This window comes from Protopterus annectens, chromosome 14.part0 (assembly GCF_019279795.1).
Source record: "Protopterus annectens isolate FY-2018-M chromosome 14.part0, PAN1.0, whole genome shotgun sequence".
Taxonomy (NCBI): domain Eukaryota; kingdom Metazoa; phylum Chordata; order Ceratodontiformes; family Protopteridae; genus Protopterus; species Protopterus annectens.
In genome coordinates this window covers 21,127,310-21,147,236 of record NC_056748.1, presented here as the reverse complement: position 1 = coordinate 21,147,236, position 19,927 = coordinate 21,127,310, and the positions used below count along the sequence as shown (strand labels likewise).

The 19,927-nt window shown below is 40.8% G+C and overlaps 1 protein-coding gene across 2 annotated transcripts in view; it reads left to right on the top strand.

Annotated features, from left to right (window-relative positions):
* Positions 1-19,927, top strand: part of OCIAD1 (OCIA domain containing 1) — a 686,887-nt gene that overhangs the window by 620,320 nt on the left and 46,640 nt on the right. For both annotated transcript variants that reach the window (XM_044055722.1, XM_044055723.1), the window contains one exon: positions 9,985-10,146. In XM_044055722.1, the coding sequence (XP_043911657.1) occupies positions 9,985-10,146 (162 nt within the window). The remainder of the gene's footprint in view (positions 1-9,984; positions 10,147-19,927) is intronic.

Sequence of the window (19,927 nt, the reverse complement as noted above, 5' to 3'; positions counted from 1 at the left end):
CTCTCGCCAAATGAAACTGACAGAGATATGCAACATCGTCTAAACAGCTGTTATGTTAATACGTGTATTGCCTTAAACCACAGCATTTGCCCATCAGTGACCTCATAACATTTTGGTGGCATATTGACCAGTTGGATGTAACTCAACAAATTTCCCTTTCCCCACTTCATTATTTTTGAGGTTGGTGACATATTTGTATGGCATTTTTGTAGTTCTGTAAGAAGGGTCATATCAGGCCAACAGTCATTCATTTTTTTTTTTTGGAATAATTGTCCACCCTTTTGCATGAATTCACTGTTCATAAGAACAGTATTTAAGTATGAAATTTAAACCTAAACCGGGGCTTCTTGCCCTGGACACTGTTCTCTCTGGAGTCTTAAACTACAGTCTAGTGCTTATTAAGTTTCTGTTATAGCCACCCACTCAGTGAGAGAAGGTTGTATGCCTGCTGCTTAGAAAACAGGCAGTCACTGTGCCATTTCACAAAGGTGGGCACTCTGTTAGTTTAAACAGCTGCTATTTTATAGTGCTTCTGGATGTAATCTCTAAAATCCTAGATTCATTTGTGCATTCCTGTCTTATGCAAACGTGATCTTTATTGTACAGCATGGCTTGAAGCCGAAGTGTTGCACAGGCAGTGTTTCCTGCAAGCTGATTATATCTGCAGCCATCTCTGGTACATTGTTGGTGAGCAGACTGTTCCTGGCCTCTGAAAAACATTTTGCAAGGTATGTCATTTTAAAATGGAGCAGGTCCTATAAGAACATTGTTTCATTTCCAGTGCTAAGATGCTGTCCTTTAGCTGTCTGGGGTACAAAGTGCAGGCAGTTAGATGGAAAGAGGGTCTGGCAGTTGGTGCAGAGGTTATAGTTGCAAGCTGTAGATGTCTTTCTGTATCAGTGCTTCAGAATTCATAATGTAAAGGATTTGCCAAAGATAGCCCAACGTCTGGCCAGTATACCAAAGCCTTTAGAATCTATAGGCACCGTATGTCACACACACATGCCGAATGCGCAAGGAGTAGGGCATAAAAATGACACATGTACGGACACACTCACTTCAGAACTTCTTTGCCACCAGTCAGAACACCATCACTGAATGTCTGTCTGAACACCTTTCTTCTGTGCTGGTTACTGAGCTGTTTTTCAGGTAATTGACCATTTGGGCTTTTTCCTTATCTTTCTCGAAGTGTTGCTAGTTTCATATCATCCAGAAAGGGAAAATGTCAGTGTGGGAGGCAGATTCCCCATAAAGATTGTCATGATGAGTGTCTCTTCTGTCTGGGAGTTTTCTACGATCATATGCAGTGTTCTGTCTGACAAGCACTTGTCTTCAAGACCCAACACAGCCACCTCACCTCCTTGTCAATTAATCTTGAAAACCAGTGCTTTAAGCTGTTAGCTGAGGGTTCTATGGCAGAGTCTTCCTGTTCTGAGGGTAAGCCATTGGCCAAGAAACAGGCCAAAAAACTCGGGTGTGATTTTGCTGCTGTCCACTCTCCCCTGAAATCTCTCTTGAGGCTGGTGAAAGCCTAGAAGATCATCATGTTGTTACCTTGGATTCCTCCCTCTGCCATTACCCTGTCAGAGGGCCGCCATGGATCCGACTTCTCATATGTTCTCTTAGGCTTTCTGAACATCTGCTCCAGACGTTGAGGGGTAAACTTGGTTGATTATATGTGAGGGATTGAGAAGGATTCTGCAGATCTTAGTGATGGAGGAGAGATCCCTATTGTCCTTATTGAGGTGTTGACAAGGGGCCCAGGATTTTTCGCACAGATGTCCTGTAAAAAAAAAAAAAAAAAAAAAAAAACTGAGCATATTTCTCCTGCAGTTAAGGATCCTAAATGAAAATGGCAGGATATTAGTGAGGTTTTTAATGCTTTAATGGCTTTAAAGCCTCCTAAGGGGTCTTTGTGCCTGCTTCTCTGTGGTCTTCCACTCCTCTCAAGAGACCTAGGGAACAGGATTCCTCTGATGAGGATCAGGATTTGAGGGAAAAACCTCCCCCCTTGGACAATGGTTGAGAGGAAGAACATTCTATTAGTCTGAATTCCCCTCTCCACCAAGTTGCTTTCTTCAGTTAAGGACAGTAGGGTCATGGAGCAACTAGGCAAAAAAGTCTATACTTCTGCCACCTTGTGCTTTAGGCTGTTAATTACCAGGCTCATAAGGCCAGGTGTGTTTTAGCTGTTCTTTTGCAGGTTTCTCAGGTAATTTCTGACTTTTCTGGTTTTGAGGGGAAGGTTTCGGCCCTTTCCTTGTTGGGTTCTACCTCTCAGGTTGCCCACCACTCTATTAAGTGCAGTTATGATACAGCTGACACTTTTTCCAGGGCTCCTGCATCCTTTTCCAAAGTTTCAGTAATTACCCTTCCAAATCTGCTTTTGTTCACAGACAGTCTGATCCTCTTCCCAAAGGTAAAAAAGGTTCAAGATGTTTCTCTCCAGCTAAATCTACAAGGACCCCTATTTCTCAGTAAACTCCTTTTCAGGACAAGCCAGGTTCCATTTGACAATTTGCTTCCGTTTTCCCTTCGTCATTCCCTGTTTCTTCCAAATTGGTTTAGGATTACTGCATTTGCTTAGGTTCTATCCATTATCCACCAGGGGTGTTTTATGGTTTGGAAAACTCTTCCATCCTTTCTGGGCATCCCTCAACCTCCTCAAGAACAGCTTCCTGTCTTCCCAGAGGTGCTTCATTCTGTTTTGACCCAAGGCACCATTCAGGTTGTGCCCCCTACCCTGGAAGGATTTTTTTTATTCCAGAATGTTTCTGGTTCCCAGGAAGTAGGACACCTGGAGATCATTTCTGGGTGTTTCTCAGCTCAACACTTTTCTAAAGGTCCCCCTCCTTTCAGATCATGGCCCTTCAAACTTTATTTCCTCTTCTTCTTCCCCAGATCTTTCTGGTCTGTCTGGATCTCAAGTATGCCTATCTTCATATCTCCATCCATCTCCTTTTCAGGAAGTTTTTGTGTTTCTCTGATTCTTCCTTGCATTTTCAGTTCTTTTCTTTGCCACATAGGTATTTACCAGATGCGTCACTCCTGTCATTGTTTTTTGCAGGATGAAAGGGGTTCTTCAGATCTCTCTTTACCTGGATGATCTACTTAATCAAGCCTCATCCCCTGAGGCTATGCTTCAGGATCTCCAGTTTACCATTTTTCTGCTGCAGAGTCTGGACTTCACCATAATTTTTCAAAAATCAATTTTGATTCTTAGGATCATGTTTTTCTTGGTTGCAGGATCCAGTCCATCCTCATGCCCGCCCCCAAGGCCCTGTCTCTGATTTGCCCTTTTCCAGTCTCCTTTTCCTGTGGATTCAAGTCAGGCCAGGGCCTTTCTCAGGATCCTCTGGTTTATGTCCTCCACCATTGCTGTGCTGCCTTTGGCCAGGCTACATATGAGAAAGCTTCAGTGATACCTCAAGTCCAATATGGCTTCCACTTTGTCATGGCCTGGACTTATTAGTTCCTTTCCTTCCCTGTCTCAGGCTAGAGCTTCAGTGGCAGATTCATCAACTTTCTCTCAACCCGGGGCTTCCTTTCCAATCTCCAGTCTTTTCAGATTCCTCAAACAGGGGGTGGGGAACTTCCTTTAGCTTTCTGAAGGCGCAGGGTCTCTGGCCTCTTCATCAGAGGTCAAACCACATCAACATCAAGGAGATGAGGGCTGCGCTTCTAGCTTTTCAGGCCTTTCATACCCTCTTACAGCCCTAAAAATTAACGAAAAGAGCACTAAACACAAGTCGAGGAGTTAGCAAAGCTGTGCTAGTAACAAAAGCCAGTAAACGGCAAATAGAAAAGCTTGGCCATGAGATGGTAGTGCCAAAATTAAATCTGCTGAGTTACTATAAAGTAAAACTTATTTATTTTATCTGTGTAGTTATTTTTTTCATTTCAAGTTTAACATAATAAAGTGATTTTGGATCAAATTTCTGCACTTCGTCCCATGTTTGAGCTGTTCTGTATGACATTTGCTTCTCTAAAAATGTTAAGTCTGAACTAAAAAAAGTCTTAATTTGCTGTGCAAGTGCCACAGTAGTATCACATGTTCATCAGCCTACTCATTGTCACCTTGTCAGAGGATCCTGCATTGTGAGCTGTGGAGTTATTTAAATCTTGACTTGGACATTCTCACCTTGCCATTTGACACTACATTTGTACAATTTCTGCTCCTGTTTACCTGATCCCTGTTTTCTGTTGACTGGTAATCTTCCATAGGGTCAGTTGTCATACCTCCATAGGCTTATTGATCATATATTCTTCATCTTTTCTATAGCTGACCTGATAATAGGCATTATACTAAGTTTAGGGCTGAAGAGCCATTGATGCACTAGGCCACATTCACTCGTGTAATGATAAGAGGAGACTACTTCCTACTACCCTTTGGGTAGGAAATCATTAGCATTAATGCCAGACATGAATTTATGGTTACCTATCCAGTTGGTAAGGTGTGCTTTAAAGGTTTTCAAGGAGGTGCTCTGCTTTCTATGCATCTGGAATATTTTCCCAAGATGGGGATGCATTGGATAAGGAACCTATTGCACCAGGAGGTATCATTGATCTTACAATGGAGGTTTCTGTCTTTGGAGTGGATATTAGTTGTTTGATCTGCAGAGGTGTGAAGTAGATCAAAAAGAAAGGGGTTGTTCATAGCATTAAATGCTAGGCAGAGATTGCCTGTCTAGAGCCTATAAGACACTTGGTAGAGATGGGGATTTTAGTTTGTCATTATAGGTTAAGTGGATTAAACCAGAAATTTTTCTATCGAGGAGGCTCAGAGGCCTTTTAAATTGTGCAAGGTATGTAGACAGAAACATTTTGAAAGGACAGCATATTTGCTAATGGGACTGATGAAGGAGGAGTGAAATGGTCAAGGATATCATTGGACTCAGAGAGATGCCACAGCATTTGAAAAGCTATGTGAATCAGGAGGATTGTCTGACTACAACTAAGATGCATAGGTCAAAAGAGAGCCCTTTGTCAGCTTGGGTGCCTATGTCTTTAATACAGTGTGTTTTAAAAAGAATGACAGTGATATGATAAAATGATGGGATGGGGCCTTTCTGAAGGTATTGTGCTAAACTTCTTGACATATAGACCGAGTCCATGATAAAAAACATCTGGTGTAGGTCTCATTTGGCCCTTGCTGGACAATTTTGAGTATCATTGGATAAGTTTACAACACCAAACAGTTTGCAGTTTTCCACCAGTTTGGATATCCATAGACCTTAGATGCCCTGTTTTATCTCTGACAAATGCCAAACAGGAGGTGATCCAAGACTGAACTGTATATCCTAGACAAACTTTACTCTAATATTCCATCAAGCAAACCTATTCATGATACCCCCTACTTGGGCTATGTAAGTTTAGCTCATAAATCATTTGGCTATCCATTGCACAATTTAAGTGTTAATGTTATGTTTTGATAATTTGATTTTGATACTTTCATGGGGAATGGTGTCAAAGGTTTTAACAAGGTCACTGTAGGTAGTTCAGACAGTCTGGCCGTCATTTAAAGCTTCTATGACTGTCAAAAAAATAAGATATAATTAGGCATAACTCACCTTAACAAATCTGAGATCGTTGGTGTCAAGGGTCTAGAGATCATCTATGTTGTCAGTTCAGTGATAAATGCATTCCATAACTTTAAAGCTAATTCCAGTGAGACTGATAGGCCAGTAGTTAACTAGACCTGTTGTGGAGCTGTATTTGTGGGGAGAGAGAACTTTTGGCTGTTCTTGAAGTTTTGGGTACATAGTCTATGGAGAAAATAAGGTGAAACGGATGTAGGAGAGGATTGTCTCTGTGATGTTTGATACTTACAGGCAGATGGCCTGGATTGCTTTTGGAACCCATGGAGCTAGAGTTGGTGATAACAGGTGGTGGATATGGCATGTGTGGGAGATGTGAATTTGGTACTAAATTTTATTAGAAAAGATAATTATAGTTTCTGGGTTAAAGTGGGGGGATACACATTGGAGGTTAAAGCTCTAAGTTTCCTAATTTAGCTGGAGAAGGCCTTTTGGTTGTCCTTGGTATTGGAAGTAATTTTATGTTCATAACTGGCTGTGCACTCTTTCATTTATGCCTTAGGGTCTTAATAACCTTACGTTGCTTGTATAGTGTGGGAAAGTTTTTTTAGAGTCATTCTTTCGTTTTTCTGTGGAACTGATTTATATGGACATTTTACCATACTTGCTTATTTTTGAATGTATTACTGTGCTTATGGCACTTGAGAATGGCCTCTTCTCTGTCTATGTTCAAAATGGTTAAAAAAGTGTGCCAAGGCAAGGGTTCCATCATTAATGGCTTTGTTCTGTGAAATATTTGAGTTCTGCTTATCCAGAATGTCTGTAAGTAGTAATAAACTCAAGTTGACTTTAGAATAATCCTGAAATACTGTTTTTTTTTATTAGTGTGGAGGTCTCTATTGAGGAGTCAAGTGATCAGATTTTACCAGGGAGGTTGAAACAATGGGGGAGCATTTTGTAAGAGCAAGGTCAATGGGGTTAACATCCCTTGTGGGTCAGTTTGCTTTAAGAAGTTGGTGTTTACAAACTTAAGGATTCTGAGTTTATTTAGTGGAGATTCTGTAAGCTTAGCTTGCTAGTTGATAAAGAGGCATACCTCTCAACCTCTTAGAGCAAGAAATCTGGACAAAGCCATACATGAAATTGGGACTTTTTTTAAATATTAGTCTTGCAAACTTAGGAAGTTACTAAAATAACAGGTTTTACATTAGAATGGATTTTATGAAGGGTATAACATCTGAAACTCAAATGTCCTTCATTATTTTTTAATTTAAATCTTTAATTATTTGCCAGAAAACCACAATTTTATGAAAAACAGACCAACAATATGAGACAAAAATCTGGACATTCTGCGAAAATCTGTACAGTTGAGAGGTATAAGAGGTAATTAAAGTTTTCCATAAAATGGTGTTAGGCTTGATGTGCAGCTTGTCAGTTTGATATAGTTAATCAGTGTGCTGTGTAGGGGACATCACATGCTAGGGTACTCGTAGTTAGCAATGATGTGGTAATCATTTTTTGAGGTGCATCAGGACCTGTAAAGGTTCTAGGTTGATACCTGCCATTTATCCAGTATACTTCTCAACATCTCAGATTTTTGCCTCATATTTTGGTCTATTCTTCATAAATTTTTGGTTTAATGGCAAATTATTGAGATTTGAAATCAGAAAATAATGAGAAACATTTCAGTTTCTGGCTTCATACCCTACAGAAAATCCATGCTAATGAAAACCTGTAGTTTGTGGGAGGGATATTTAACTCCTCCTAGCTCTGAAGTTTGCACTGGAACTTACAATGGGCGGGGCCTAAGCTTTTTGATAGAATCAGATTGCCCTCACATTTCAAACAAATGATCATATTTCTGGAACCACAGAGGTTACTAAAAATGTAAATGTCAAACTCTTTAACACAAACTATTTTTATACTGGTAGTATTCTTTTAGTTCTAGGTCTTGCACTGGGTTTTATAAATCAAAGTAAACAGAATAACTGTTACGTTTGTAATTTTTTGTAAACTACTTACAATATCTTGGCAACCACTCAAGTCATACACATACTGTCAGCAATATTTTGTTCATCCTGCTGAGACTAAGCAGTTCTCTCTGTGATACTTGGTTGTTGAGATATTTAAGGAAGAAGGTTAAGGCAATATTAATAAATATTATAGAAACAACAATTAATATCTCCTTACCTGCACTAGACTTCCGTACAGTTGTGTTTGCCATTATGTAAGATTTAAGAGGAAGTATTTTAATACTTTGTATGCAACAGTGTTTTGGAATTATTAATGCAAATAGAAACCAGTAATATTTGACGCCTAGAGGCATCAGTAGGATGTAACTGCAGGAACACCTGGAGGCATCACCCAGCTGTAATGAGTTAAAAATTGTCCCTATTTTTGGACCTTTGTCATCTGATTATTTATGGCTTTATCAAGATTTCTTGCAGTAAGAGGTTGAGAGTTGTGTGCCTAATAAATAAGAGTGCATGCTTACAGTGTCCAATGTTCTGTGTTCTGGCCTTCTGGCATGTATAATACCTTGGTAAGAAGGTAGCGCATTCATTTTTCTGAAACCAAGTCTCTGTAATTGTGCTAATATAGACATCTTTAAGAGTGAGCTGAGGCTGAAGCTTTGACATTTAGTTCTTTAAGCTTCTAGCATTAGGCAGAACAACCTGGCTATTGTTTGAAATAGTAATTTGCTATGTTGGGTTTGCTTCGGAGTTGAACACTGACTAAAAACATACATTGGAAGCAACAGTTCTAGGCAATATGTGAAAGCTATGAACTGAGAGGTGTAAGCTGTCCCTGGGAAAATAAAAGAGGCTTTTGTAAGACAGGTCCCTGGCAGATGCATATTTGATTCCCCCTAGAATGACACCATTTAACAAGCGAGTTACCAGTTTGTTTTCCGGTGTGATTTTTGTCCCCATGCTGGTTTGCCTCCTCACATTTGGACATGACTCATTTGTTCCCTTTATTTGGGAGTTTCACACAGGATCAAAATGAGAGCTATCTAGAAGAAACCATCATTCAGGCAACTGTTTGGGCGTCTTATGATCTTGATGGCATCATGGCAGTGAGGGTGTTTTCTAAAGTTTTAACATCTCTCCAGGGCATTTGGACATGCAAGCCATTTTACTACAGAATTCCGGAGTGCTTTCTCCATATGACTCCACTCTTCTGTACACCTACATTAAAGGCTGCCATCAGCCAGTGGCTGTTGAGCTCAACACTTGCCACCAGCCCATGCATTTATGTCACTTCCTTTTTTCCAAGGGACTGTGGCAAGGCACAGCCATCTCCACCCTTGCCCTTCCCCAGGATGGGTATGCCTATCTTCCCCTGCCTGCACTGCTGTCAGGCACCCAGGCTGCTAATCAAACTTGTGCTGCTGGGATCATAGCCAGGCCTTTATCTCTTTAAGCCACTCCAGTTGGCTTGTAATTAGTTATTTTATCTTTGAATATAGGCATCATTCTTGGAGAAGGCAGAACACTGCTCAGCACTGGTGGTACCCTTCTCAGAGACATAGTTAGCGGGATCATTTGTTTCTCTTTGCATGCTCCTTAGTGTAGACCATTATCTTTATTGATCTGGTTGAATATTAGCTACTGCATTTCTCCTCCGTTATGTTCTTACTACAGTTTACTCTGTATTATGTACCACTTTAATATTGTGTTTGTATTGTATTATCCTGGCAGCCTAATCTGTAATGCAAGCAGCTGTACTCCCAGAATTACAGAATATATATTTTTTATTCTTATTCATCTTTTTTCATTAATGTTACATAACCTTAGACATGTTTGCTGCTCAGTGAAGTGATGCCTATATTATATCTTGGTGTGTGGTCTTATTAAAACATTAGTTTGACTCGCTGTATAATTTGTAATTAGGGTGTCATTTACTTTATAAACAGGCATGTAAGGTTTGGTTAATGTGTATTCTTCCCCGTGTGTGTGTGTGTGTGTGAGTGTGTGTGTGTGTGTGTGTGTGTGTGTGTGTGTGTCTGTGTGTACTATTTTGTGTTTTTGTATTGCTGTTTATATTTTCCTCATTACTAATGCATATTGTATTTAATGTATCAGTTTGGCAGTTTAGTTATGTTATACTTACTGGTACTTCAGTGATCACTGGGCTTCCCAGCTATGACAGTTGATCAGTGCAAGTTGAAAGACATCCTTTACATGTTGGGTGCAACTTACGAACCACAACTGCCAGGCTGTGAGTTGGTGGAGTATGATCATATGTTCAGGTCCCCACCATAATGAGGAAAGGTATATTAATATAACTGGATAATACTTGTAAATTCTTTGGTTAAACTGAGAAAAACTGTTCAGAGGGTTGGCAGGTGAACATGGGTAGATGCAAATTAAAAACCTCATATGGTTTGTTTCTGCTGTTATTGTAAATATGACCTTAACAAGTGCTATTTGTATTCCTACAGCACCTGCACAGCATTTTGAACCAGAGGCAGAGCAGTTCAAAAGAAAACCTGTCACATATGAAGAGTTAAGAAGCAAAAACCGCGAAACATATGAGGTGACAGTGACACAGAAGGCAGAAACTCCTCACAGGCCAGTACAAGAACGGGTACCTAAAAAAGAAGGTAATGCTAACATGTTTGCTTTCTGTTTTGTTTGTTTGTGAAGAAATCATTTTTTTCAGAAATGTTTCTCATTGGGTTCAGATTTGTGAAACTGTAACTATTAGAAATATCTTCCAAGCAGTCCATGTGCTGCCATCATTTGCAGCATATAAGAATAATTATTTCTACTTCTACCTTAGGTATTGTTCTGCAACTTTGTTTCACACAGATCTTCGTGGAAGTACATAATTTTGCACTAATGATTTTTTTCTCAATTGTTTTTATTGAAAATTTTAACAACAAAATGTTCGTACATAATATAAATATTATAAAATAAATATATGTATTTATAAGAACAACGGTAAACAACAACTAAAATAACTGTTTACTATGGTATCTACTATAAAACTAAGCTCTTAAAACAGAAAAAGAAATGTGATTAGTAGCTGTTAGTTAATTGCTGAAGTTGTTTATCCATCAATTCTTTCAATTTCAACCATATATTATATGAAGAGGTGATTCTAGATGTTCTTGTCTTGGTCAAGTTCACGTTGACACACTTCAGTTACCAAGAGTACAAATTCCTTCATAGTAGGAGTACTCTGATTCTTCCAGTGCTTGGTGATGACTTTTCTTGTTAATTTTAAGATGCTCCATAAAAGGGGGTATTTTATTTTTGTGACACAAGTGGGAATAGGTGTATTAAGTAAAATAATATGTATGGTCAGCATAAATTTATCATTAAAAAACTGTTCGAGAGAATTCATATTATCTCAATATGTTTTAAGTTTTATACAATCGTGAAACATATGCTGCTAGTCAGCTTTAACATTAGTTTACATCTCCAGCATCCTATGTCTTTATTAAACATCAGTTCAACTTTATGTGTTGTGATAAAGGTCCTGTGTAAGAACTTCCAAGAGAATATCCTCCATCCTAGTGATGAAGTAATTTTGAAAGTTGGAGTATTAGTTTTTCTATCATCTTCACTTGGGGAGTTATTAACAAGTGTAAAATAATCCCAATATCTTTCTCTATGACATACTGTTGATTTCTTAAGTACCTTATATATTTTAGCTAGAAGTCCCTTTCCAATTATATTGTGGTGCATTAGAATGATGAGTAAATCAAGGAATGTGGGGAAAGATTTTCTAACTTTTGATTGCATTAGATTAATCTTATGTTCACCCAGTTGTCTACAATTTTGAATTTCTAACCACGTGTCTTTGCTTAACTCAAACTTACTAATGATATGGTCAACGCTTTTAACTTCCCATTGTCTAGTAATTGATACCAGTATAAAAAACTTTTGTCTTTAAATGTAGTCTTTATTTTTAAATAAAATGTATTAATACTATTTTGAGTGTAGGCAATTGGAAATACAAAGAAAATCCATGCTTTATATTCAGGGCTCTTGGAAATTAAATTTTTAAAGGAGAGTATTGTATTAATATAATAAGAGTTAACTGGTTTGTGTGTTCCATAAAATAGTCTTTTACTAACTAATGAAGTTAGTAGCAGCTATTTTAGTATGATATGATTTTGTTAAATTACTGGATTTACACCAAATACTTCCCGGAATATCTTTACATTTGGCATTATAATTGTTATTTAACCAAGAAATTATTGTATTAACAATTGAGGATAAGGAATATAATTTTAAATCTGGAAGACCAATACCACCCGATGTCCAGTCTGTAATGTGATGGTTTAAAACCAATCTAGGCTTATTAGGAAACCATAAAAATCTCACAAACTAAGAAATCTGATGTTGTCAGTCTTCACGTAATCCTTGACTATGGGCTCGGTTCCAAGCCTCAGAACCAACCCTGCCGTTTTTTCAGCTCGTGCCTCCGAAAACTCTTGAGATAGGCTCTACCTATAAGACTCCTCCCTAAATTACCCCAGATCTTGTTTGCTGCATCGTGGTGTTAGACATGTCCAACCTATCTCTCGGCTTTGGCAGTAAGTATATTGTAAGTTTTTTCTATATTTCTCTGTATTTTCTATTTTCTATTTACATCTACCTGCTTCTCTCTCTTTCTCTCTCTGTGTGCATGTGAGTACTTCTCCCCTTTCTCGCTGTCTCTCTTTTCCCGTGTGTGTGTGTGTGTGTGTGTGTGTGTGTGTGTGTGTGTGTGTGTGTGTGTGTGTGTGTTAGTGTTAGGCCTTACTTTTGTAGCATGGCCGATTAAGTCATCTAATGGCAGCCCTGGCTTTAAGAGATGCCAAAAATTTGAAAGAAAGATGCCCACCCAACTCAGATGGGCATTGTTTTCTGTGTCTATTGTTTAGGCACTGTTCACCTACAGGAGAATTGCACAATTTGCTATAGTTTCTCTGCCAAAACCTTGACTGAGCAGAGAAACAAACTGATCTTGAAGGGGCTATTAAAGGGTGATTTTGAAGAGGCCATGTCTGGTCCAAGAACTGAAGCCAGCTCTTCCTCCTTTTCATCTTTGTCATCCAAGACAAAGAAGCGACCACATTTGGTTCCAAGAAGTTCCTTGAAACCGTCTTCTAAACTGACAAAAATACCTAGAGTGTCGACTGCTTCCACGGCACCAGTAGGCAAGGATGATTCATCAAGTCAAATTTCAGAGCAGACATCTGGAGCTTCGGTACCAATGGTTTTATTGGTACCGAAGCAGATTAGCCTAATTTCCTTTTGAAGTACCTCCTATTCACCATCAGTGGACCCTTTTGCTGACCGACCACCCAGTACTTTCCTGGAACTGAGAACATCTAGGTCTCCTTCAGCTTCTTCTATTCGGTCAACTAAGAGTCTGTCTGAGCTGGACATCATGAGACTGGTTGACTCCTGATGGTGAGGGGATTTCCTCCATCACTGGTTCCCAGCCAACTTGGCTCCAGAACTGGTCCTTCATTGACACCATTTTAGATTCCTCCTCAGACTCCAGCTGAGCCTTTTGAGCCCCTGGCATTGACCTGCCCTGCTCTGACTGCCTTGGTGCCAGTTAATTTCTTCTCTGGAACCGAGGATTGCCTTGAGCTCTTCCAGTTTGTCGGACCAGAGACCCTCTTGGGTCAAGGCTTCGTTGCTGGTTCCAAGGGGCAGGGTTCAACCTTGAATCTTTCAGAGCCTTCCATGCCCCTCAATGCCATGGCTGTCATAATGCTTGACCCTGGCTTCTGCTTTGGGGGTGCCTTCCTCAGTGTGGGTGAGACCATGGTTCCGAAGGAGTCTATTTTGGTTATGGGCTGCCGTCCCTCTACTGGGGGGCCTACCTTTGGAATCATGGAGAAGAATTTGTCCATTGTGGACATGCAGTCCTTGCCATGCCTGTCGGATTAAGTATTTTCTGTAGCCCCTCGACTGTATCTTCCTCCAGCCTCATCCTGGGGACAGAGGGCAAATAAGCCTCAGGAGCAATCCACCATGGTGATTTCCTCTTCGGATACTTTCCCGGAGCATCCCACTGAGGATGTACCTTCGAAGAAAAAATGCAAGAGGAAGCACTTGGACTCCCCTGAAGAGTCTTTCACAGAGGATACCAATTTCGATGAAGGGGAAGGTTCCCCTAAGTCATCCCTGATGAAGTTTCCTTTGGGGACATCCTAGAAATCCTGAAGCAGAGGCATGACTGGACTTCCCTCCAGCCTTCCTCAGAGTAATTGGTATACCTGGAGGCTTTTTGTGCCCAGCCATCTACCTGTTGGATCTCTCCATCTGCTGACAAGCTTATTAAACTGATCACTTAGCAGGCCTGGAAAATGCCTGACTGCATCGAGCTGATCCACAAGAGAACTGACCGGATTTTGTCTGCCCCTAAGGAAGAGCAACATTGGGCTAAAGGTATTCCTGTAGACGCCATGGTGATAGCAGCAGCCACTAAAAAGGAACTTGCAGAATAAAGTCCTACTATCCATCCTCCTAACAAGGAGTCTAGGACTATGGATAGGTTTGGGAAGTGCATATATGCTTCATCGACCTTCGCTCTCAGGTACTTTGAACTACATGGCACACTTCACTAATTTACAGAGAAATCTGATTAAAGAGCTTTCAGATACTTTCTTAGGAGCATTTGCTAAAGGGGTCTGAGATAAGGTTACCTCTTCGGCTCACCACACTTGAATCGATTTCCAATTCGTCCATGAGGCCAATTGCTCATGCAACTGAAGGGATGACAAAAGCAGCAGGTTCAGGCATAGCCATCAAAAGACATGCCTGGATCTGCTTGCATGACTTTGTGGAGCCATTTAAATCTTTGTTCATTAGTGCTTCGTTTGACGGATCACTCCTGTTTGGACCCAAGGTGAAAGACACACTAGCCAGATGTGAGAAAGATGGGAAGACTCTTTCTGCCATGGGCATACCCTTCTCCACTCCTCAACGGCCCTACTCTAGGAACCAGGGAAGTGGGAGTTTATGGTTCAAAAACTCCCAAGGGCCTTTCCAGGACTTGCATGGTAAGGACTTCTTCTGGGGCAGAGGGGAAGTAGCAATGTAAAACGCCATTAAAGAGGTAGAAATGACCCACAGAACAAGTGGTCCAGAGACTCTTTCTCTGGTAACTTCTACCAACGCTCCTGAATGGAGGCCCGATTGCCTTCCTCTGGAGGTAGTCGGGGACAATTATCCTTGCACAAATCTGCTTGGCTACAAATGACAACGGACAAATGTGTGCAGGGGATCATTCCCCTTTCAATTAATCCAAAAATACGAAAAGACTCTCAGACATTCCACCCAGTCACAGGGAAGTGGCAGTGGCAGAAATCCAAAAACTGCTTGACAAGAGTCTTCCAGTCAGTCCCATCAGACCAGAGAGGATCCGGAAACTACTCAAGATTCTTTTTAGTGCCCAAAAAAACAGGGGACTGGAGATCCATTTTGGATGTCAGCCAGATGAACAAATCAGTTCAACAAAGCAAGTTCTGGATGGTCTCGGTACAGTCAATACTTCCATTCTTGGAAAAAGACAACTATATGTGCTCAATAGATCCTCAGGATGCGCATTACCACATAAAAATGAACAAACTCTCCAGAAGCTTCCTGCTGGGAGCCAGTCATTATCAGTTCAGAGAACTGCCCTTTGGTCTCACCATAGCCCCCAGGGTTTTTGCTAAATGCATGGCAGTGGTAGCAGTGCATCTCAGACTGCTAGAGTTTTGAGTCTTTCCATATCTCGAAGACTGGCTCCTTACCACTACCACCAGGCATCAACTCGTAAGGGCAAGAGATTGCACCCTTCTTCTTTGCACCACCTTAGGCATCACAATAAATTACAAAAAATCCCATCTGGAACCCACAAAACAGCTGGAATTCACTGGAACTCTACTAAACACAGTTACGGGAATTGCATCACTCCCATTAGAAAGGTTCCAAAAGATCAGATCACTAGTAAAACACATTCCGATCAGAAGTGTTCCAGCAAGACTCATCCTACAGTCTCTTGGGTTGATGGCTGCCTCTATTACCCTAGTTCCCATGGCTAGATATGGCATGCCAATTCTTCAATGGCGTTTGGTCTCCCAATGGTCATTACTAGATTAACCAATGTCTCATTAGATCTTGGTCACCAGTTGTTGCAAACAAGACTTGTCTTGGTGGCTCCATTCCAACAAAATCCTGTTGGGCCATCCATTTCTCAATCCTCAGTCCCAAGCCATAGTGACCACTGATGCTTCCCAGATAGGGTGGGGGCATTATTGGGGAAGGACAGTCCAAGGCACTTGGTCCCAAATGGAGGCCAGTTTGTACATTGTGTTCTGGAGATCAGGGTGGTACTCTTAGCGTTGGAAGCATTTCAAGATGCCCTGACCTTGGGAACAGTGGCAGTACAGACAAGCAACATATATCGGTAGTCTGGTACATCAGCAAACAAGGGGGAACCAAGTCTTATCTGCTTTGTCGAGAAGGCCCTCAGACTTTGGCAGTGGATGATTTCTTCCAACTGCTTTCTAATGACAACACAAATTCTGGGGAGCTCCGATGTGATAGTGGACAAGTTGAGCATTACTGTTCTAATGCCTCATGAGTGGTCTCTCAATCCAGTCATGGTACAACCTTGCTGCGACCTGTTTGCATCCCCTCTGAACAAAAAGTGCAGCAGTTGCTATGCCCTAATCCCCCCTCCGGGGAAGCCACCCAGAGATGCTGTTCTTCACGGCTGGCCCTCCGGTCTTCTTTATGCCTTTCACCCCTCTCCTCTGATATGTCAGTTTCTAAAGAAAGCCAGGAGGTCGAAGAACACAGTAGACCTCATTGCTCCATTCTGGCCTCAACAAGTCTGGTTTCCCTTCCTTTGGCCTCATCTTCTTCAGAAACCTTGGATTCTGGACCCAGCACCAGATCTATTATCTCATTTGGAGGAAATGTTTCATCCACATCTCCAGTATCTCAAGCTCACTGTGTGGCTTCTCCAATTCCAATGATTACCGGGCATTTGTCCCTAGTTTCTGTGGTCCACCAAATTATTTTGGCCCACCATAAGCCTTCAATCAGGAGACTGTACCATAACAGATGGATAAAATTTGCTAACTGGTCACTTGATAGTAATATTAACTCATATGCAGTGCATATAGATAAAGTTTTAGATTTTCTAGCCTTTCTTTATCAGTCTAGCTCTTCAGCATCTACCATTCGGGTACATCTCACAGCGATATCTAATTTCCATGTGGGTTTTGATGGTTCTTCACTTATGTCCCATAAACTCTGTAAGGCCTTTTTGAAAGGGACGTTAATGTTAAGGCCTCATTTTAAAGAACCCATTGCTCCATGGGATTTACCTTTGGTTCTCCAGTCTCTTATTTACCCACCTTTTGAACCTTCAGAAACTTGTGATTTAAAGTTCTTGACCTGGAAAACTTTGTTTTTGATAGTTATCACTTTACCCAGAAGAATATCAGAAATCCAAGCCTTGTCTTCAAACCACCCTATTTAATATTTCGTAAGGACAGGATCTCACTCTGGGTGAATCCATCCTTTTTGCCAAAGGTTGTTCCAGAGTTAAATATTAACCAAACCTTGCATCTACCAATCTTTTTCACCATTTTCTCCAATAAGGGAGAGTACTGTCTGCACTTATTAGATATTCACAGGCAATTACATTTTTACCTTCATAGGACGAAGGACATCAGAAAGTCCATCCCAGCTGTTTGTTGCCTTTTCCTCACTTTCTTTAGGTAATCCAGTGTCTAAGGTTACCTTAGCTAAATGGCTTAGGGGACTGTGTCACCTCTATTTATCATTCAATGGGACTTTACCCACCAGGTCCTGTGAAAGCTCATTCAACTAGAGCTGTAGCAGCTTCTGCAGTTTCTCACACTAGAGCTTCTTTAGATGACATTTGTGTAGCAGTTACTTGGGCATCTCCTCATACCTTTATCACTGATTGCAAATTGGACCAGGTCTCTAGGGGACGTGCATTATTCGGTTCGATGGTGCTCAGGAATATTCTGTCGTGAGACCTCCCAAGATTCAGCTAGCTAAGGACTCTGTCCCACAGTCAGGGATTACGTGAAAATTCACAACATCAGATAAAGAAGTTATATCTTACCATAATGCTCCATCTGTGTTGTCGAACTTCACTAATCCTTGACATTGCCCCCTCCTTCCCCCTGTCTATGACTCTTAATGGACCAAATATTCCCAAAGACTGGATTCATAATAGGGACACAGATTTGATCTCTTATTTGTTACTTCTTGTCTGTTTTGTTACTGTTATAGACGCACTCGATCTGAGGTAATTTAAGGGGAGCAATATGGGTAGAGCCTAGCTCGAGAGTTTTGGGAGGCTCGAGCTGAAAGAACGGGTGAGTCGGCTCCCAGGCTTGGAACTGAGCTTCACAGTCTAGGATTAGTGAAAACTGACAACACAGATGGAATGTTATGGTAAGACATAACTTCTTTTTTTGCTCCATTTAGTTTATCCTTTCCCGCTGAAAGCCTTCCAGTCTTCCAGCTGCAGCTTTATTGCTTAATGCCAGGTGTCTTTCTCAAAAGTGACGGACCTTGGTCTAGTTGAAAGTATTTCCTTTTTAGAGGTATGTATTGTTTCATTCTTGGAACATGTAACAATCCATGTTCTTCTTGTGGTCACTGTTGTAGTCGTGAGATTAGGAAACTCTGCTGCAGGTTGAGGTCTGATGTCTGGCACGACTTTCAGAGCTGAGCACCCTTCCTCCTCGGCCAGGCTGATGCCACCTTCAGCTCGAATGCTGTAATGTACCTGGTATAAAGGTGACATCCACCTGGGCCATCTTCAGTTCTTCCTTGCTGCAGTGCCGAGTATACAGTCAATGTGCTAGAACAGACCATCCATTAGTTTATTGGCTTAGGTCTCAAATTAGAGGAAGCAGATAAGCACCCCATAATGGGGACTTGTATTTTACCTTTTCTCATAGAGTTATAATAGTTTGATTTACTTGGAATTTTTGATAACCATCCATGTGGCATTCGACCTGTGCGGGGTTGTGTAGGACATGAGTGATTCTACCGAGTGTAGTATGAGTTTCTATAAGAGGAAATCATGGACAGTAAGTCAGAAACATTTATTTATTAGACATCATTTTTTATTACCAGTTTTATTGCACTGGGTGAAATTTACTTGCTAACATGTAGAAAACAAAATAACCGGTACATTTAAAATGAGGGAGATTGCTAACATGTTGCAATCCAGAGCTGAAATTTTGTGCTGATACATTGAAAACTGGACAATTTTCACAACTGTGCTTACAGTCTTACAGGTTTTGTTAACATTTTCTTAGGGACTGGGTGAAATGTACTTGTCTGCAATGTAAAAAAAAAAAAATAGCCACAGTGTTTAAAAATAGGCGGGTTGTTTACATGTTGTGATGGGAAGCTGATGCTAAAATTTAGTGTTGAAAAATTGAAAACTAACAGATGTACAAAACTATGCTTACAGACAAAATTGCATTATTAGATTCTTTTTAAACTAACAAAACAGATTAGGTACAAATGCCTCTTTTTAGCAGTGATCCAGGACCACTGACCGCTCTGTTAAAGTGGACACGCTGAGAGTTATAAATTATAAAAATGGAGAATTAGGAACGCAGATCCATTACTGCATGAGAGAGATCATTAGCAGCTGGTAACCATAAATCTGGTACTCTGTTTCCAGTTAATGTGTTATGGTTTTGTATCCTCATTTTATGACCAGGACTGGAAAATAGATTCAATGAATATTTGCCGAAAACTTGAAAACACTGTGTTTACTGTTTCACCACCAGAAGACCTGTCACTGGTGAGACAGCACTTCCAGTAGCAAGAACATGAGATCTCTGCTTCCAGAGAAGAGATGTAGAACTTCTGGGACTACTACCTTCTAACCCAGTAGCTGCTATTGCAGTTTAGGAGGTCCTTCTGGATAGGATTGGTGCTGTATTCCTGGAGCCAGACTCCCTGTTTCAAAAGACTTGACTGATTCTCTAGAATACAAGACCCTCAGTCCTTGCTTATCCAGTTACAGTGTTACTGGAGTCTTCCAAAGGAGCTAGATTTGATCCCAAGGCACAGCACTTTGCTTAATGATAGGAAAGGAAGGTTGTTAGAGTGACATTGGAAGAAGGTGTATGCTTCTATTACCATGGAATTTAGGGCTCTGAATTGACAGCACCCCATGTTTAAATATCAGAAGTATATCCTAAACCAGTTTATGGAATTTTGTGGGGGAGTATGGGACCAGTAAGATGTCTCCTCTGAAGTCTAATGCAGACCTTTGTTCATTTGGGAAAACATGCCTTGATGTGTGGCTATGAAACTGCGGATGTAGCATCCAGGGCTGTGGCTATGGGGTCTTTAAGAGGGCACTCCTAGCTG